The sequence below is a fragment of the Chlorocebus sabaeus genome, chromosome 12 (genome assembly GCF_047675955.1).
Source record: "Chlorocebus sabaeus isolate Y175 chromosome 12, mChlSab1.0.hap1, whole genome shotgun sequence".
NCBI classification, from domain to species: Eukaryota; Metazoa; Chordata; class Mammalia; order Primates; family Cercopithecidae; genus Chlorocebus; species Chlorocebus sabaeus.
In genome coordinates, this window is record NC_132915.1 from 84,882,580 (window position 1) to 84,903,834 (window position 21,255).

The 21,255-nt window shown below is 42.8% G+C and overlaps 1 protein-coding gene across 2 annotated transcripts in view; it reads right to left on the reverse strand.

Moving 5' to 3' along the window:
• Positions 1–295: 295 nt before the first annotated feature.
• The window catches only part of TNFSF8 (TNF superfamily member 8), a 38,738-nt gene continuing 17,778 nt past the window's right edge, over positions 296–21,255 (reverse strand). Inside the window, exons 3-5 of one of the 2 annotated variants that reach the window (XM_007968286.3) lie at positions 12,935–13,006; positions 11,348–11,446; positions 296–1,044 (exon numbers count right to left, since the gene is read on the reverse strand). In XM_007968286.3, coding sequence (XP_007966477.1) covers positions 959–1,044; positions 11,348–11,446; positions 12,935–13,006 — 257 coding nt within the window. In that variant the 3' untranslated portion in view covers positions 296–958. Of the gene's footprint in view, positions 1,045–9,065; positions 11,447–12,934; positions 13,007–21,255 lie in introns of those variants that run through there. The other variant, XM_007968285.3, reaches the window with a different exon arrangement.

Here is a 21,255-nt window from a genome sequence, read left to right on the forward strand (position 1 = left end):
ACAATATTGAAAAGTTCAGATAGAGACAGTGATCATATGGTTCTCTTTGTGGGAGAATGTATGATGTATGTGTGTGTGAGTGTGTGTTGTAAGTGTGTATATCTAAACATACCTAGAGTCACCAGCAATATATAGTAGGTCCATCAGACATTTTATGTAAACAGCTCCTGGATTCTGGGGCAGTTACTCAACTCTGCCATTATAGCATAAAACCAGCCATAGACTGTACATAAATGAACGAATGTGGCTGTGTTCCAATAAAACTTTATTTAAAAAGTATGCAGAGTCCCCTGAGGTTGTAGTTTAGTGACCTCAGAATATAGTGTAGTTCTAGACAAGAAATCAGAATAGCAGGGGCTCCCGCTCTCAGTTCTGCTTCTTCCCAGTTGAGTGTACAGCTTAGTTCTCTCTTGTACTATTTGAAAGAATAGTGGTGTAAACTTTAAAGCACTATGCAGACATCTAAGATGGTATTCATTTAACCTTTCATTTAATCAAGAAATATATACCAAATGCCTGCTGTGTCAAAAACTTTCCTAGAACAACAAAGTGATTGTAGATAAGAATGAGTCACCTAAACTTTGGAAAAGGTACCAATACTGGGCTGTTGCATGATTGTCAGGTTGGGGTCATAGGGTAAGATGACAGCCTGAGAGGTGGGAGTGGGGTTTTCCTCCGAAGGGAATTGATGTTCACACAGTCACACGTTTTGGGAAGTGATTAATTCTGGGAAGGAAATGAGTTGGCACTTTGAGTGGTCAGACTTCTCTCTCTGGGGCCAGGAAGTGTTGGGCCACGATTTCAAATCATGGACAGGTCCAGATGATTCTGTTTGTTTCCTGGCTATGTCGGTTTAGGCCCAGAGTGACTGGTACCATTAAGTTCATGACTTTCCACTTAGCAGTGACAGTGACCCAGGGTAGAAGCAGTTCGTGTCTGCAGCAACCAGCATCAAGGTTCAGGGTTGTAGAGTCTCAAGGCAGCAGTATCCCTTCCCAGAGGCCAGGGTAGAGTGAGAATGGTGGAGGATCATGCCACAATAATCTGTAAGAAAGAATAACTTTACTTTTTAGATACCGGCAGAAGAGATGTAACACACTTTGACATTGTTCTTACTCATAAGCCCACAGTCTAGCAGGGAGGCAAACATACAATCGTGCCATCATAGTCAGTGTAATAGGTTTTTAGACAGAAGTGAGAGTATCAAGGTCCAGGTTGGATGTCTAATTCAGTCTGGGAGTGGTTCTTGAGCAATAATGTCTGAGTTGAGATTTTATGAATGAGGTCAAATTAATGAGCTGTGAATGAAGGGCAAGGACCTTGTGGACAAAGGAATCAGCAGGGACCGTGTGAAGTAGCCTCAGGGTAGTGCAGTGTAGTGTGGTTAGAAATATAGCTCTGGAGCCAGACTGCAGTGGCTACATCTTAGCTCTTCAGCTCATGAGCTGCTGAAACTTAGAGATACTTAAGCATTTCTTCGAGCCTCTGTTTCCTCATCTGCAACATGGGAATGTTCATCTCTATCTCATAAGGGTGAGGATGAAGTAGACTACAGTATTTGAAGACTTCCATGTGGTGCCTGAAACCTGGTGAGTGAGCATTCAGTAAGTGTTAGTAATTATATCTATTTATGTAATATAAAGCGGTTTAAGTAAACACATCATGAGGAGGATGAAAAGACCAGATGCAATTGAGGACTGTGTGAGTGTATGAATGTAATGTTGGTGGTAGAAATGAAACCTCCTTCAGTGTTTTCTTGCTGTTGACTCATCCCATTGTATTGATCCTGTGATGGATTGTGGCCTTTCTTCCCTTGAGTACTGTGGCGTATGCTGACTGCATCCGGCCAGCCGGTAAAATGAGACTCATTGTGAGAATGGAAGGCATAGTCAGAATGTCAAGGAGATTAGGTCATCTGCATCGCTAGCAATGGAAATGAAATGATGAAATACTTCAGCTGGTTTTTGCTTGGAGCCTCCTGGTTGTGAAGGAGGATCAGCCTTGAAATCAGCATGTTCTTGACACACATCATTCTTCACTGTGTGTGTAGGACACTGATCTGGGTGCTGGGATTTGGAGATGGATTCTTCTTGTCTTCTAAGTGCGCATTTCTAAGCGGGAAAAGTGTTCATTGCCAGAGCAATCAGTGCTGCTTCTAGAGAGGCACAGGGAGAGGACCCTGATACTGCATCTCCCAAACAGTCAGTTGGTTATCTAGTCCAGTTTTCCCTGCAGGATGAAACCATCCTTTGAGAGTTGGCCTCATAGAGACCTTTGTTGATCCAATGACTGGCTTTTCTGAATGCAGTTGGGAATACGCTTCAGTGAATTTGAGGAAGTTTCACTTTTCTCAAACTTGCATTGACTCATTTTTTCCTACTCCTCTCTCCAAGGTCTAACTCCTTCACAGATACTGAATGTGATAAAATACCCCAAGAGTTAAACACTTTCCAAGCTTATTCTATGTGTTTGTTCTCCCAACAGTTTTGGAAAGGATTATGCATCCCATTGTACAGCTGAGAAAATTTAAGTTTAGAAAGTCCCTGTGACTTGCAAAGGTCATAGAGTTAGTAATTGCTTGAGCTCAGATTCAAATTGGTTTCCAACTGCCAAGACCACTGTTCTTTCCCATCTGCCACCCTCAGACTTGCTTTTTCTCTTTCCTTGGCTATAGGGAAAGTACAGCCCCCATAGAAGTTTCTAAACTGCATCCAAAGCTTTCAACATATTGTCCAGAATCTTCCTAGTGCTTGTCCAATATTCCCAAGGGAGAGAGTTGAACCACAAGCAGTTGTTAAAAATTCACTGGTGATCATTACAAATGAATACCATCATGTTGACTTGATGGTTTTGTGGTGTTTAGACCCTCACGTTTGCATAAGCTGCAGACAAGGAAGACAAGGTCAATTCGTGAAAGTCCACTTGGGGAAACAGAGAAACATACCAGATTATCAGCAATCTTCTCCACTTACCAGAAAAGTCATCCAACTAGTGTTCTTCAGATTGTAAGGTGCACCTGAATCTCTTGGATCATATTAAAATGCAGATTCTGTTCCAGTTTTTAGGTATGTATGAGACGCCTGCATTTTTTAACAAGCTCTCTGGTGATACCAGGCACCAGGACATAACTTAGCAAAGATTTAAACCACTGACTCTTATACTTGGCTTAAGTTTGGGAGCTCAAAATAATCCTGATACCTGGGTTCTAAATCCAGATTCTAATTTAATTGCTCTAGGAAGTGGCCTGGGATTTCAGGATTCTCAGGTATACCAAGGTTTGTTTTAAACTTTCTGTATTTCAAATACACAATATTGTGTATTTCAAATATCTAGAAGAGAGGATTTTGAATGTTCTCACCTCAAAGAAATAACTGTTTAAAGTAAGGGATATGTTCAATAAAGTAAGGGATATGTTCACTATTGCACAATGTATACATGAATTGAAATATCATATTGTGCTACCTAAATATGTACACTATTTTTGTGTCAATCAAAAATAAAATAAAACTTAAAAAACTTTCTAAGGTTAATCTCACTATTTCTAATCACAAAATGACTAGAATAGCATATAGATATCTCAGAGGTAGGAAGGGAAATGGAATCTACAGCAAATATACCACAGTTTGCTCAGAAATTTTTTTTTCCTTCCGTGTTCTCAGACGGCGCAGGTAGATTCTGCTTTCTAAAAATTTCACCTTTCTCTAATAGGCATTCTTATCTCCTGAGTGCTGAAAATTCTTTCTTCCTTTTTCTTCTTTCTTTCTTTCTTTTCTTTCTTTTCTTTCCTTCCTTCCCTTCCTTCCTTCCTTCCTTCCTTCCTTCCTTCCTTCCTTCCTTCCTTCCTTCCTTCCTTCCTTCCTTCCTTCCCTCCTCCCTCCCTCCCTCCCTCCTTTCTCTCTTTCTTTCTCTCTTTCTTTCTTTCTTTCTTTCTTTCTTTCTTTCTTTCTTTCTTTCTTTCTTTCTTTCTTTCTCTCTCTCTCTCTCTCTCTCTCTCTCTCTCTCTCTCTCTCTCATTCTCTCTTTCTCTCTTTCTTTTTTTTCGAGATGGAGTTTTTCACTCTTGTTGCCCAGACTGGAGTTGCAGTGATGCAATCTCGGCTCACTGCAGCCTCCTCCTCCTGGGTTCAAGCAAGTCGCCTGTCTCAGCCTCCTGAGTAGCTGGGATTAGAGGCATGTGCCACCATGCCTGGCTAATTTTGTATTTTTAGTAGAGACGGGGTTTCTCCATGTTGGTCAGGCTGGTCTTGAACTCCTGACCTCAAGTGATCCACCTGCCTCGGCCTCCCAAAGTGCTAGGATTACAGGCATGAGCCACCTTCCCCAGCCTGAAAATTATTTCTAAGAAAAATAGGAGCTTTCAATGAACATTTCCATATTTTGAAAATAACTGTTTTTTCTTTTTTTTTTTTTTTGGTATGGCTTATTTGATATCTTTTCCTTAAAATGAACTTACGTTGAAAGTGGTTTTCTTTAATAATTCATTTAAGAAATATTTATTGAATGGCCATCTACTATGTCCTAGGAATTGGGCTGGGTTGTGAGTACCCAGTGCTGAATAAGATTGATAGGGTCCCTGCCTTCTGGGAATTTGAATGTTGGAGAGGAATGATAGAAAGAACCAGGGGTGAAGGGTAAAGTGTCATGCAATTAAGGACGGAGAAATATGGAAGGAGACAGCAAGGCATTAGGTGAAGCTGGCAGAGTCAGGGAGACTTCTCTGACGAGGTGTCATTGAAATGGAAATCAGAACAATGATAGGAGTTAATCAGGCAGTATTCTAGGAAGAAGAAAAATTATCTGCAAGCTTCTGGTGGCCAGGCAGAGCATGGAAGATTGGAGGAACTGGAAGGAGTGCAATGTGGTTTGATAATAGAGCACAAGGAGGTGGGGCTGAGCACAAAACTAGAGAGACATTCAGGAGATAGATAGGGAGAGGCCTGGCAGAAAGAGCTTAGAGTTTAGGAAGGCTATGTTCATAGTGACTGGAGCATGGGGTGTGGAGTTAGGCAAACTCGGTCTTAAATCCTAACTCTACCATCCACTGGCTGTGGGACATTGGCCATGCTCCTCAATGTCTCAGACTCTCAATGTCCTTATATGAAGAATGGGGATAATGATGCCTATTTCTTTTTCTTTTCTTTTCTTTTCTTTTTTTTCTTTTTCTTTTCTTTTTTCTTTTTTTTTTTTTTTTTTGAGATGGAGTCTTGTTCTGTTGCCTAGGCTGGAGTGCAGTGACGTGATCTCAGCTCACTGCCACCTCCGCCTCCTGGGTTCATGTGATTCTCCTGCCTCAGCCTTCCGAGTAGCTGGGATTACAGGTGCATACCACCATGATCAGCTAATTTTTTGTATTTTTAGTAGAGACGGGGTTTCACTATTTTGGCCAGACTCGTCTTAAACTCCTGACCTCATGATCCGCCCGCCACAGCCTCCCAAAGTGCTGGAATTATAGGTGTGAGCCACTGCGCCCGGCTCAATGATGCCTATTTCATTGGGTTGCTTTGAAGATTAAATAAGTGAGTGCAGGAAAAGTCATAACATGTAAGAGCTTGATAAACGGTCATTATCACTATCAATTCCAAGAACAATGGGGAGATACTATTGCTGTCTGAAGATGGGATTTTTAAAGAGTAAGACTGGAGGCAATGCTCTGGCTTAGGAGGTATCCAGAGTGGTGGCTGGAACTAGGAAACTGGAGGAATTAGTTGGATGTTAATTGAGTAGGACATGAGAAGAAGGATCTTCAGAGACTGAGATAGTCCTTGATATTTGGAATGTAGGAATAGTGTTAAGTTCAGGATGAGTATGGTGGGGTTGGTTTGTACATAATGGTGAGGTCAGTTTGTACATGTTGTTATTGTATTCATGAGGAATCAGTTGCAGAGAAGAGACTTCACTTTAGCTTGTTTGGCAGTAAGGGGTTTATCACAGGATATTAAATGGCTTGTAGAATTGTCAGGAGGTCTGAGGAAACAGAATCGGGATTGAGCTTTTAGGAGCAACCTATAATGTGACACCTAGGAACTGGGCTGCTATAGTAGCTGTTGTCTCTTCAGTAATCTTGCAATCAGGAAGTTTGCCCCTCTAGAACCACAAAACTGCTGCCGCGAACAGGAAACCACTACAATCAGGAAGCTGCTACTGCTGCCGGGCTCCAGAACCAGTGCACATCTGCAACAGACTACATCAGCAGAATGGATGCTTCTCCCCCACCACCTAGGCTCACCCCAACTACTAAGCTCGTATTTGAACATTAAAACCTCTGCAAATGAAGCTGCAGAAAAACCAAACACCTTCACAGATGTGCTTGCTGGCTGGATGGACAAACATTCCAAAATTCTGTCCATTTCAGACTAAATAGTACTAGAGCCCGAGCTGCAAAAGAATAAGGAAAGTATATTTTTAGCATTCCAACATGTGGAGCAGCAGAAGGCACACTAGAACAGTGTTTTAGAAACTGAGGGTTGTAACTTAAGAGAGCATCATAAAATCAACTGAGATGGTTACAGTAAGTTTTTTCTTTTTTTTTTTTCTTAGTCCTTGTTGGCAACATGACATTTCTTCTTCATGCGTCATGGTAGGAAAAAAACCTGGAAAGTCATTATACTAGACATTGAGTGACAATCTTCCATTGCAGAGTTTCAGGAGAGAACTGTGAGAGGAGCCCATGAGGAATATGGACATTTGATCTTGGGGGAGAAATCTTCTGGAGCTGTGCTTGTCCTTCGTGCTTTCTGGTGTTTGTTTACTCTCCAGGAAGAGAGCTAGATCCAGGGAAGCCCCAGAGTGCACTGAAAGGCATATTTCAAACCCATGCTAATGAGGGCTGATTTTGCAGTGGCTTGGTAGAGCTGTAGCACACACCATGTTGGGTTGTAAACTGACCTGGCACTCACTGGCACTTCAGATATGTGTGTTGAATGAATGTACAGAGCAGAGGAGTACTTAGTAAGTATGGAAGGAGCCATTCAGATTCCAGAGACTAAGCTCCAGGTCATGAGCTCTGATCACAGAGGGGTCTAAACCATCACGAGTCATGGTTAACTCAGTATCTTTGTGACACCATTTATAATTTTCCAAGAGCATTTTTGCTGTATAGAAAAATGGCAGCTAGGGGTGCGAGGTGTGCAAGAAGAAGATGTGCTTATTGTAGCTTTGTGTGTAACAGCAAAAACCTAAAAGCAAATTAAATGTTCTAGCATAGAAGAATGGACAAACTATGGTATATTCAAACAATTAAATATATAGCAGTTACTCTACCGTAACTCTACTAATTCCTTCTCAGAATCCGCAGTCACATAAAGGATGGCTCAGACAATAGCCTAGTGCCCTAAGAGGTTTTGATGTGAACAAGTACTAAAGGAGGAAGTGCTGAGGGAAGCTGGCAGAATCTGCCGAACAAGGGAGCCTCCTACAATCCCAGGAATACCACTTACTCTGGGATGGAAGGGACAAACCCCTTAAATTAAAAGGATGGAGAAGTCAGCCTGTATCATCTCTAGAACACTCCTGAGGGATCTGCCAGACTTGATGGAAGTCCCATTGGATGGAAGCCCAGCAGGGAGCAGACACTTGTGAAGTCCTCGAGTGTGGTTAGTGAGAGAGCTGGTATTTGAGCCCAGTCTCCTATGCCAATCTCCATTATTTCCCACCAGCCTTGATAGGGCCTCCTGTAGCCTTTCTGCAAAACCTCAGGTCATGTCTTTCCAGCCTTACATTGGACAGCCCCCCACATTCAGAGGTTTACTCTGCTCTTCCCTGCTCTCACCCTGGTGACTCCAGGATGGTGATTTGAATGTGAGACACAGGTGGTCTCTATCCTCTATAGACTCAGTACATGGTCAATATATGATTCAGAAAAGGGTTAGAGGCCGGGTGTGGTGGCTCACGCCTGTAATCCCAGCACTTTGAAAGGCCAGGGTGGGCAGATTGCTTGAGGTCAGGAGTTCGAGATCAGCCTGACCAACATGGTGAAAACCCATCTCTACTAAAAATGCAAAAATCAGTTGGGCATGGTGGTGTGTGCCTGTAGTCCCAGCTACTCAGGAGGCTGCGGTAGGAGGATCACTTGAACCCAAGAAGAGGAGGCTGCAGAGAGCCGAGATCACACCACTGCACTCCAGTTTGGATGAATCTACATTGACTTGTTATTTTTTTATCAGCTCACTCACTATCTTCCTCTACAAGTTCTGCAAGTACACTGAGTGTCTGTGTGTGGTGAGGAGGTGGGGTTTGGAGGGTAGGAGGAAGGGAAGGAGCTCAAGTTGAGTTTTTACCAAAGAGGCATATGTTTTAGGTAGCCTGGGTTCCCAGTTAAATAAATTATTTATTTTACTTGCATAGATATCATTTTACTCGCAGAGTATCATTTGCTCATAATATTCCCAGGGGCTGGTTAACCCTCAAGAGTAACAGAATCTAGTTTTAAACTTCCTGGGTTGCCCACTTCCTACATATCTATCAGTTGATTTATGAATGATTATTCTCTTTCTTTTTTTTTTTTTTGTTTGGTTACATTATTCATTTAAATGATGTACCCCTTGTGTCTTTAGGTGTTGGCTTTCTAAGCATTGCTTGACAGAGACTGCGATTAGAAACCACTCACAGTGCAAAAGTCAGGTACCTCTGCTTAGAGAACAGTTGGTGAAAAATGAAAATGCAATCTTTCTCAAGTTAGAATGTGAGAAGGCAGAAAATTTGCTTCATTAACACACAGTTGGGTTGCATATACCTTTTCAAGAATGCATGAGTTGTTTAAGCAAGATTCACTTGTCCTACGCAGTTAGTGTGTAACTCAAATGCCAGACGTTTCCCTGTTTTTTTTAGCTTTGAGTCTTCAACACCTCTTCCAATGCCTGCTTCTCCCAAAAAATCTACTCACAGAAAGAGTTAAAGAGAAATGTAGACTTTACTGAATATTTCAAAGAGGAGACCTAGGAGGAGGTTGACATAGCACACTGCTCAGCAGATGACTTAAATTTTTCCCTTAGCCATTTTTGTTCTCTCAAGTCCCTCTCATCCATAACACCGCTGCTGATTTGTTCTTTCTTTCTTTCTTGTAAATCTTTTCTAGCTTTTCTTCTGACAAACTTTGCTGGAGTCCTACTCCTTTTCTCTCCTTCTTGAGAAAAATGCGAATTTTGCTCCATGTTTTAGTATAGCAGGGAAGCTTCCATCTTTTTTTTCACTGAAGCATAACCTCAGGGCCTACATTCCATCTCAAACGGCTTGTCAAGGTCCTTCCATGAATAAGATGTTCCTCCAAAGATGATATACAGATGCCAAGTTGGATATAGCTAGAGAAATCTCATGGCTACCCCAATCAGGAGAGAGGTTGCTGTTTCTCAGAAGTCCTCCTCCCCACTTCTAGGGTCATCATTGTCTGTTAACAACTTTGTGGGGATTTAAAAACCCTCACGAAACTGGTTTTCTGAGAGGTGTTTGAAGCAGGAATATAATTTGCAGGAGATGCAGCAGCCATTCCCCGGCTAGATGACCACATCACTGTTGCACATTGTTTGTTTGCTAAAGGCACAACGCTATCCTGACCAGAAATGAAAAATGCCTGCTGCTCAATTATTGTCAACCTAACTGGAATAGAGTCAGGCCTCGTCAGATGGTTTCCCAAACACCCAGATGGTCTCTTAGATTCTGGATGGTCAGCATGGTAGTTCTTTCCATTACATCCTTGAGATCCTGCTGTTGATACCATTCAGCAGGGCACCCTGAACTTTGTTCCCATATTCTGGCTTTGCTGAGATGAGATGCAGTCCGGTGCTACTAGTGTCTTCAATTGTATACTGGGGTAGGGTGGCCTTATTTTGGTTGAAGAGCTTCCAAAATTGTGTCAGAATCTCAGTTCCCAGGGGCTGCTCTTCTGAGATGGAAGAGGTTTTGAAGCAATTCAAACCCAGTCCTTTCATTTTCTAGACTTGGATCCTGAGTTCCAGGGAGGGGAAGGTATAGTGAATTCTTATAATTTTTGTTGCCTTAGCAACCATTTTGTATACAAGTTTAATTTTCTCATACCAGAAGCTGGGCTTAGTCACCCTTGATATGGGTTTCCAGTTCTATACCAGACCTCTAGCCAAGACAAGAACCTAGAGGCATCTCTCCTGCCTAGCAGACTGGATTCCCCACTTTTCTGTTGCTTCCTTCAGACCATTCAGGCATTTGCCAGTGAATTGAGAGTGACCACACCCTATTTATTTACCTACATTGTTAACTGCCTTGCTCTCTCTCTCTGACTTCTCATTCCTGTCTCATGTAACCCAGAGAAGGAGGACTGCCCTTCAGACTCATTATGCCCTTTCTGTCCAGGATCTGTAAGTAAAAGTCTTCAAACTTGTTTTCCATTGTGGTGGTGTATTAAATTTGTGCTTTCCATCTCAGGAATGGGGGGCTGTCCCAGGCCTGGTTTTCCCTGGGGGTTCCTAGGGGCAGGGTCATGTGGAGCACAAGGTCAGCTTCCCAGTGCCACAGTGATAGTCAGATAGGCATAAACTGGGCATGGTTCAGTCACAAGGGTATCTGCCAGTATAGGGAAGTTTCCTGTGTGAAAGAGTCCTTGATCGCAACTTGGGCAACTAAGCATTAGGCCATCTGCAGATAAAAGAAGTATCCCATGAAGGGCACAGTGTAAACACTCACACCCAGCTCCCCTTCATTTCCCATTAGGGCAGAGTTGCTAGCTGCTCTGATACTGGAGCCCCATTTTATCTGGAGGCTCTCAAAACAGAAGAAATAGATCAAGACCATACAGTGAATTAGTGGTTGGGCTGGGACATCCATTCATCCCTTCTGATTCCCATGTGTGGCTCTGCCCACCACACTACATTGCTTCCCTGCCTGCTATCTGAAAGATACTTCACTCAGAACTCTCTTTTTAACCCTGGAGCTATATCTTTCCAAGAGACAGAAGGCAAGGTATACTATTTAATACCCTGTGCAGTTTGTCTTGGTCTAAAGTTTTCTTTTTGCCCAAGTGTTTGGAAGGATGAAATACTGTATGGTAGAGAGGCGCTTTCTTCCTGAAGGCCAAGAGAAACTGTTCAGTCTGAATTACTGTATAAGAACACGGACAACACATTCTCAAGAGGAAAGGTGCTTGTATCTATGTACTGGAATGTATCCACATTGACTGATACGGTGGTGTTGACCTGCAGGTAATCCAGCAAGAATTGAGAGAGATTCTGGTACACGTGTTTGGTTTGCATTCCAGACTCACACACTGTCACCAGGGCCTGTTTTTTGATATGCTTGTTGATGAGAAGCTCCAACTTCAGATCGACAGAATTATTTGGGCATTGTACGAGAAACTGCAGTTGGCAAATGATGAAGTACAAACCAGGGAACTGGATCACCAGATTCCCATCCTGATATCTGACTCCATGGAGAATGCCATCTTTGTTCCAAGACAATTTGGTTTTGTTTAGATGCTTTGCCACTAGAAAGAGAAGTACAGAAAACAGAATTATTGAGAAGATTGTAGGTATGCATTGCAAAACTCTAAGTCTTTATTCAAAGTTTCCCATTCAAGACCCATGTTTTCTGTAATGTTCCAATCATCTGAATATCTTCCATGTTACTCCCTCTAGAGTCTACTTATTACTCAAGGCACAGGTATAAAACCACCCCTCTTCCTTTTCTTCAACACTCAAAGCTGGAGGGTCAGAACACACATGGTACTTTACTTCTACCTCCTATAGAATGGTTTTCCACTGAATCATTATCATATTATACTATTCTATGATGATGATGATGATCTTTCCCTTTTCAGACTATAAGCTCCTGGACTCTCTTCTCCACAAAGTTGGAACTATCCTGTTCATTTATCATGAATGGGCATTGCAGAAGGTATCAGAGATAGGAAATTCAATAATATTGAGTTTGATAGGCATTGCAGAAAGTGCAAGGTAGGACATTCAATAATATTATTCAGTTAATAACTACTTTAGGTATGAAGATTTCCAGGAGAATCGCCATGAATTTTCACATTAAGATGTATCCTCAAATGATTCATTGTCTGAATTTTTGAATGCCTTCTTTCCTTCAAAGAGCAGCCAAAAATAATCGTGTAGGTCCCCCATGTGCCTATTAAGGGGCTCTTGCCATCTGGAATTTATTGAAAAGCAGAGAATTAGCAGACCCTCTAAACTGACAAGTTTGTGTTGGAGGGTGAGTCTCTGAGTCCTAACACATGAAAATTAGCACTGACTGGTAAGGGTGACTTTCAGGGCTGGGAAGCTGGCATGCTAGTTTTAATTGCTTCCATACTTTCCCTTTAAACCTTGTTGCAATTCAACTGGAGAGTGAGAACTAATCTAACTGCAAAATTGAATTTTTAAAATGAGCAGGATGGCTATTCAAAGAATCTTGGCCATCTCTTTCTCATCCTGCAGTCTAAAGTGCCTCTTATTGCTTCATTTGTAAGGGATCTCTTACCTGAAGCACACTGCAATATGCAAATTGGCCCTGTGCTGACATGTTCATTAAGCTGTCAATCTGCGGACAAGGCAATTTTATGGTTCCCTTGTGAATAATTTCATAGAGGCAGAGATTAAGTGCCTGTCTCCGTTGCATTAGGAAAAGGACTGTGTACTTTGCTGAAACTGGTAGGTAGCTGAATAAGGGGTGAGGGGTGAGGGGTGGGGCTGGTGGTGGCAGTGATGGTGGGGAGCATGAATGCCCACAGAGGCCAGGTAGGCAACATAAAGGAGTGAATGGGGCAAGGAAAGAGAAACTTGTAGCTTTGGAGAATAACACTCTTCCCGCTAAGACACTCAAATTCAAATTACAAAAAAATATCCTGTTGACTAAACAGTACACATCTGCCGGTCACATTTGACCATGGGACTCTAATTGTGACTTCTGTTGCTGAAAAGCCACATAAGCGATTTTCATATGTTTAGGTTTCCCGGGTTTGGTTACTGACCTTGGAGGTAGGCCCATGACTTCTTGAATGGAGCCCTTTTCAGGATACATAAGAGGTCTTCTGAGCAATTTCCTAAAAATAAGGAGATGATATATTAAAATGTCTTTTGCTGTTCTGGGATCTGGAGATACCAGATCTTTTTTCTATGATCCTTTGATGGAGACAATTACCATTCTGTTTTCCATTTTGAGAATAAGGAGAAAAGCTCTTTATTTCTCATTTTGCCATCAGGTATTTTAGGATTTTAATTTTTTAAATTCTTTTTTATTGATTGCTACCACTTGGGCTTTTATGGAAGACGGTGGACATCGGGGAAGGAAGCAAACATGACATCCATTCCTACAATGTGTCAGGTGCCATATTCTGCCACTATACATATTTCATCTCCTTAATCTTTGCAGAAACTCTATGACAGGAGTATTATTAAGTCCCTTTTACAGATGGGAAAAAATCTGGGGACCAGGCAGGTGAAATACATTGTTTCATGGCGCCTTGCCAGGCAGTGGTAGTGAGAATGATAATACTGATAGTAAATACTGTCAACTTACCCACCACACGCCAGAAACTAGTCTGGGTACTTTTACAGCTGGGTAATGTATCAGCTAATCTAGTTCTCAGACTAATCCTACAGGGTTAACTTTGATGCCTAGAGATGGTCAATACTATCACTTAAGTTCAGGCAAGTTTGTGTAAATGCTGGAATTGCCCATGGCTAATTCCAGAGGCCAGGTTTCCTGTTCTAGGCTATTATGCTAGACAACAAAGATAAAAACATCTTGGTGTTCAATTTTAAGAGGACACAGGGTTCAGTAAATCTTAGCAGAAGTCCTACTATTTGGAGCTTCCTTGGCAGAGGCAAATATAATATTATGTTATTATTGTATTTAAGAAATAAAAATATTTTTCGTATATTCACTAGTGATGGTGGCTTAGCTTTTTTTTAATCATAGTAACTACTTAATATTTTGTAGACAAAGATTCAAATTATACATTTCCTGCAATGACTCTTGAATTCAACTTATTCAGAGCAAATCTCTTCTTTGATCCTTGGTTTCTCCAAGTGTAAAACTGGGCAATCTTTGACCTGACATGCACATCTTTTCAAAGATGTCACCAGAGATGACCATTCGGTCCATCCATCAGAGACTAGGCAACCAAAGGCCCATTCAATGGAGAAACCACACCCTGGGATGTTTGCTCACTGCATTGCCGAGTAGTAGTACCTGCTGGGCTTACAACCTTTCCCATTGCAATCTCTGCCCAGCCCTGAGAAAGTCCCTCCTGGCCACCCTCATAGCTTCATGGGGGCTTTGGAGTGGTTGAAAGTTAAATGAAGAGTTCCCTCTGCTGTCTGAACAAGCTCACTGCGAGAGGCATCCCCAGCAGAAGCAGGGGCAGTTTTCCTCCTTATCTGCTGCATCCACATAGAGCTTCTGGTCCAAAGCTCTCTTGGTGGTGAGGGCCAGTGGGTCAGCTGTCATTCTCTTGGTTTCATCCTCATGCATACTCTGATCAGTGCTCTGGCCCTGCCTGTTGCAGCCCACAGCCCATGCTCTTGGGGTGTGTAGTCAGAACCCCAACACTGATGGCTGCTTATGCTCCTAATGGATTGTGACCATGGTTAGAGAGTCCTCCTGGCCTAACCTCCTACTCTAAGCTGTAGAACATTAAGTCAGGGAGACAGATCTGGCTGAGTCTGTTTGCATGGAAGCCCTTTCTGACTCCTTTTGCCTGCAGGATCAGGCCCAAATTCCTCAGCATGGCTTTCATGGTCCCTCACTCTGAACCTACTGAACTCTCTGGTCTCACCCCTCACCTTCCCTCCTCCCCTTTCCCTTTATGTTCCAATAGTAATAATAATGAGGAGGAGCAGTGATAATAATATGAATGATCATAACTAATACATGTTGAGTGACAGCCATTTTCCAGGTACTCTGCTAAGCATGCATTACTTTATTTAATTCTCACAACCACACCATGAGAGAGATACCATAATTAATTCTATCTTGTACATAAGGAAATGGACTCTTTTAAAGGTTAAGTGACTTGTTCACATTCACACAGGTAGTCAGGGGTGGAGTAGAGATCCAAACTCAGGCTGCCTGACCACTGCCCGAGTGGATTCCTGACCACTCTCCTGGAATTTGGGGCTTTGCAGTCCCCCTAAACATACCATTTAGGTATGTTGATTTATCATTACACCTTGGCACTTGCTGGGCTCTCTACCTGAACTGCCTCCTTCACCAGACAAGTTATTCCTCGTTTGAAACACAGCCTAGCAGTCAACTCCTCCAGGATACTTCCCTTTCCCTATTTGCCTCTTCTATTAGACAGTGAACCCTCAGGGCAGAGACTTCTGTTTATAAACCCCCACTGCCCAGCCTAGCAGATGCTCTGTAAATGTTTGTTGAATTGAATCACCTAGTTCATCTTTCTTGTTTCCCTCTGTGGATACTGAGTAAGTACTTAAGGCAACAGAGAGGTGAACCAGGATGCTTGGCTTGCCTTTTGCCTGAGGGCTAGAATAACATGGGGCCTCATTCTCCCACTGGCTTTGCAGGTCAGCTAGATTAGATGGGAAGATAAGACTAATGCCTTGGGCTGAGGCCAGCACATAACATCAAGAACAGGCTCTGTTCATTGGCCGAAGGGCCCCTCACACTGTGCCCCTTACTCCTTATGGCAGGTGAGCTGTAAACAGGTGGCTGGAGAAGTGCAAGCCCAGGCTTGCCTCTCACACATTCTGGTTCTTTTGTTGTTTTTTCCCCTTTGGTCTTCAAATGTTTAGTGGGGTGACCTCAGTTGTAATTCTGAGAAACCCGAGGATGGAAAAAAAAAAAGAAAAAAAAGCACCTTATTTTGAAACATTTGCATTTCCTGAAGTCAAATGGCATGGTATATTTTAGTTTTTCTTTAAAACTCATTTAGATGGTTTCTAGCTAAAGGGAAAAACACAGGCAGCCCCTTTTAGGAATGATGTTGCCAGAGCTGGTTCAGAAAGGAGCTAAAAGCAGGAAGCTAGAGGAGCTGTTGAGGGAATGGGCTGTTAAATTTGGAGAAGACCCCAGAAGAGGGCACAGCCTCTGTCCTTTAATGCTTGACGAAGCTGTGGGCACACCGCGGGTCCCAAGCACTAAACCTCCAAGTGGAAGAGGAAGGAGATGAAGCCCTCAGCTAACAGCTAACACTGCTAATCCCCATTTCTCAGATGCAGCAATGGAAAGATCTACACCAAAAACACCTACGTTACACTGTGAGTCACAGTGCCAGCAGCTCACAGAGTTGACCAGTCAGTGCTACTCAAAAGAGGTAGGCTGCTTTGGAGGTCATGAGGCTCTTGTCAAGAGCTAGATGAACATTTCACAGGTCATCAGCCATGTGGCCTGAGTCTTCTCATCACCCTGTGAGTCTATGATGTAACTTTCTTTTTTGGTTATGAAGACTGAAAAACGTGACTTATAAATGGTGGCATTACATGCAGCTGAAATCCTGCAATGTCCCTGGAATTCTGAAGACTGCGAGCAGAGGGAACAAAAAGTGATGTCTGGAGAGGTTTAGTTTGAAGAACAGAGCATCAGAGTGGGGGAAATGAGAACTATCTGCAAGTCACGGCTGAGCTGATGACCTGGGAGTTAGAATTCTGGGATTTCTCCTCTCTGGTCTCTAGTGTCCCTATTAGGTTTGTGCAAAAGTAATAGTGGTTTTGGTATTAAAAGTAATAACAAAAACGGCAATTACTTCTGCACCAATCTAATAGATGAAGAGCAGTGTGGATTTGACGATCTATCTAAAAGGGCCTACCTAGCTTATTTTAGCAGGCTGTAGAGACTCAGCCATCCTCTGCCAGATCTGCTGGTGGTAGGGGTGGGAAGGTTTGAGATGGGGAGTCAGTCCCAGCTGCACCTGTCTATCTTTGTGGGCATGTTGCATTACCCAAGGTAGGAAACTGTGTCTTCACACATTCAGGTTTTCAGACACCTGCAGTACTAGAACAGAACATTTTAGCTCTGAGGACAATCTAAGTTATGAATAGTCTGGTTCTGTAAGGACTTGCATAGTTTGGAGAAATGAAAGTTCCCTGAGATCGCCTGGTTCAGGCTTGGTAAACACATAACTCATGTGCTCCTCAATGTTGCCCCTATGGCAGGCTGGCCCTAGGTCATCCAGAGAGTTAGTGAGAGAGAGAACCAGAGACCAGGACTCCTTACTCCTTCTGTAGGGCAGTCTATCTTTCAGACAACCCTAGCACTGCGTGAACTTCCCTGAGGACCAAAGCCTTCAGATGCATTGGCTTTGTAAATCATCTTTCCAAGCTTTAGCCTCTTCTAGGAAGATCATGGGACTTTCTGTGGTTTTGTTTGAGAGGGTGAAGAGAAAGATGTGCCAACAAAACCCTCCTGGCCAGTTTCACACAGAGGAGAGAGAGAGAGGTTGCTCGAGGCGGTTGAAAGGACCATATTCTAGAAGGTCAAGATTATGGCAACCTTAAGACTAGCTTTCACCTTGAGATTTCACAACGTTGGATAGAAAGGGTCATTAAATGCCATGCTAACAGAGATCTTAGTTTTAGGAGTGGTGAGACTGAACCCAGAGAGACTAGAGTCTGGCCCAAGACCCCACAGTAGGTAAATGGTGGAGCTGGCTTCAGAACACAGGGCTTCTGACTCCTAATCCAGAACTCTTCTCTGACTTTCAGTCTTCCTGTGGAATAGGAAGGGCTAAATGCAGGAAGAAGTGGGTTTGCAGCCACTACAGACACTGGAACTGAAAACTGACAAGACAGCTGGAGGTGCAGGGTAAACAAGTACTAATGAGCTCCTGGGTTCCGTCTTGTGGGAGAATGCCAGCAGATGACTTCAGGTCCATGTGCTGAACACTGCCAAGTTACAACATGGGCACGTAAAGAAGCAAGTATGCTCAAGGCAGCTCTACCATAGCAAAACAAACCAAGCCAACCATCCTGGCCAGATGGTATGTGGTTTGAGTGCCAGGTACCTTCCAGACGTACAGAACCTTAGATATAAGAACAAGGAAGATACGATGCATCGCAAAAAGAGCACCTGAGTTCTGGTCAGAGCTTTTAGCTATGGATCTGTCATTTCCCCTTACTGAGCCTCAGTTGCCATATCCATTAAGTGAGAATTAAAACAATCAACCTAAATGTATGGATATCATGAAGATGCAATGAGATTGTGGATGTCAAGTGATCAGTGTGGCCTGTGGCTAGAAGAGACACTCAGTAAAGTAGATTCTTTCTACCTTACTCCTCTTTTCTTTGTTGTTATAGTGGCACAGTTTAGCAATGCCACTTAGCAGAGTGAATTGGCAGATGAAATGTTCATTAAAATGAAGCTCGTGACATTATCTGATGGATGGGAGCTTCTCAATTAAGTACCTAAGTGTTTAAGGCTATCTGATGCTTCCAGGAATGTGTGCCGAATCCTCTTCACATTTATTGAAAAATGTTTTAATCCTTCCAAGAAGGAAAGGGATTATCCTAATGACTCTGCATCTACCATGCCCTGGATTCTTTGTTCCTGGCTTGAGGGAGAATATCTAGATGTCCCAACAGTGACATCTAGAGGACAGTCTCTCTTCTCTGGATACAATTTGGATTCAAAGTGAGTCCTTAACCTGAGCAAGGGTAATTTCAACTATTAGGTTGGTGCAAAAGTAATTGAGGCTTTTGACCATTTCCTTGATATCAATAAGCCAACTGGTAATGGAGACATAAACTGCAGGACAGACCTTTTGTTAAACAAATGATGACTAGGTGACCCTGATTTCCAAAAGGATTTGGAGAATGCCTATATGAGCCTGCTTAGTGCTGACTGAGCACATAGGAAGTGATCAGTAAATAAAATTAAGATCAAGTTGGAATTAATTTAAATAATTTAAATCCTGCCTTCCCCCCTCCACCTCCACCCCACCTAGTTTCCTTGGGATGTTAAGGTCTTTTCAGTCCTGACTTGTTTCAGTGTATCTGCAACAGTCAGTAAACCTATCTGACTCTATGGGCATTTCCTTGGAATTCATTTATACTAAACACAAGTTGAATTGACAGTACTGTGGATAAGTAAGAAGCACCTTTAAAGTCTATAATTTAAAAGGAAAGCTGAATCTGGAGACATAGGATAAAATTCACTAACATTTTAATAACCTTAAAAAAAAAACAACTCCCTAGTTGTTAAAAATGCAAAAGTATGGCAGCAATTTTAGAAGGTTAGTTTTGGGTTCAAATCAAGTTTACAAAGTTAGACAGACTTGGCTGGGTGCGGTGGCTCATGCCTGTAATCCCAGCACTTTGGGAGGCCAAGGCGGGTGGATCACGAGGTCAGGAGATTGAGACCATCCTGGCTAACACGGTGGAACCCCGTCTCTACTAAAAACACACACACACACAAAAAATTAGCCAGGCGTGGTGGCTGATGCCTGTAGTCCCAGCTACTCGGTAGGCTGAGGCAGGAGAATGGCATGAACCCGGAAGGCAGAGCTTGCAGTGAGTCGAGATTGCACCACTGCACTCCAGCCTGGGCAACAGAGCAAGACTCCATCTCAAAAAAAAAAAAAAGTTAGACTTGGGTTCAAACTCCACCTCTGCCATTACTAGCTGTGTGGCTTTGCAAAATCCATGTAGCCTCTTTGAATTTTCCTTTTTTCTTCCTAAAAGTGAGAATAATAAAACAACTATCATGGAGAGTTGTTGAAAGGATCAAATGAGGTAATGCATAAAAATGAGCCTGGTGTCCACCACCCAAAGTATACTAAACAATGGTTGAGCCCTATGCCCTAGTCCATGGTTTGTGCTGCTTGAAATGTAGAAACTTAAGCCAACACATGTTGTGTCTAGATAGTTTGAATGAAATGCATAACAAAAAATTTTCAAGGAATGGGCCTGCTTTCTCTCCCTTCCCTTTCTCCCTCTCTCTCTCCTTCCCTTCCTCCCTCCCTCTCTCCCTCCTTCCATTCCTTTCCTTTCTTTCCTCCCTCCCTCCCTTCCTTCACTCCCTCCCTCCTTCTTTTCTTCCTTTTCTCCCTCCTTCTCCAAAGTGTTACCTGAATTGTGAGGAACTCTGAAATTTCCTCTGGATTCAAAGACTTGTGATTTATATGTGCTAAATTCAAGTATAAATTTTCACATGTAACTCAGTGATTTCTTTTTTTCCTTTTCTTTATTCTTGCTCTCTCCCCTCCCCTGCACCTCCTCTCTTCTTCTCTCTCTTCTCTTGGTCGCAGGGGTGTGGGGATTAGGGGCAGATGGCTTTAGAACTCTGAAGGCTTCTCCAGGATCCCATTCCACTTTATTTTGAGTGGCTCATTGTCTAGTTCCTTCCTTCCTTCCTTCCTTCCTTCCTTCCTTCCTTCCTTCCTTCCTTCCTTCCTTCCTTCCTTCCTTCCTTCTTTCCTCCCTCCCTTCCTTCACTCCTTCCTTCTCTTTTCTTTTCGTGAGAGATTTCTGATTCCTGTTAGCTCTGCTTTAAGAAAAAGTGAGTTTAAGAGTAGATTTTGAGTGAGTGTGTTTAAAGTAAATGGAGAAGCAAATAGGCTTTTGAAATCTGTGACTTATCTGAAAAGTAATTTTCCCTCTGAGCAGGAGCACTCTCTCTTGCTGTGAAGAAAGAGAGAGAGAGAGAGAGAGAGAGAGAGAGAGAGAGAGAGAGAGGTGAACTGGGCATTCTAGATCCAGAAATGTTTCTGCTTGCTAGTTTTTGTCTTTCTAGGGGAAGGAGCTGTCAGGAAGAGACAGCTCCTTCCCCTGTTGCCAGGCTGGAGTGCAGTGGCGTGATCTCGGCTCACTTCAACCTCCGATTCCAGGGTTCAAGCGGTTCTCCTGCCTCAGCCTCCTGAGTAGCTGGGACTACAGGCGTGTGCCACCATGCCCAGCTAATTTTTGTATTTTTGTGAAAGATGGGGTTTCACCATGTTGGCCAGAATGGTCTCGATCTCTTGACTTCGTGATCCACCTGCCTTGGCCTCCCAAAGTGCATGTTGCCTCTTGACTGCTTCCAGTGTGGTGTTCCGCTAGGGCTGCTGTTGTCTGCATTGTGACCATGGGACATGAGGGATAGTTGGGTCTTGTTGAGAACCTATTCTTGGTTTAGTGTCACCACCTTCAAGGTGCAGCTTTTATTGTTTCTTTGGGGTGGGTTCATTTGGTAAAATTAGAGAACCAACCTCACTTCATGTTCTTTAATGCCATTTTCTTTTTAGCAAGGGGAAGGGGAAGGAGGGTAGCCTGCTACACCTTATAAAATTGCAAATGTTAGATTATTAAGGTGGTCAAAGTATCCTAAGATATTTATTTGATTCATGGAATGCTA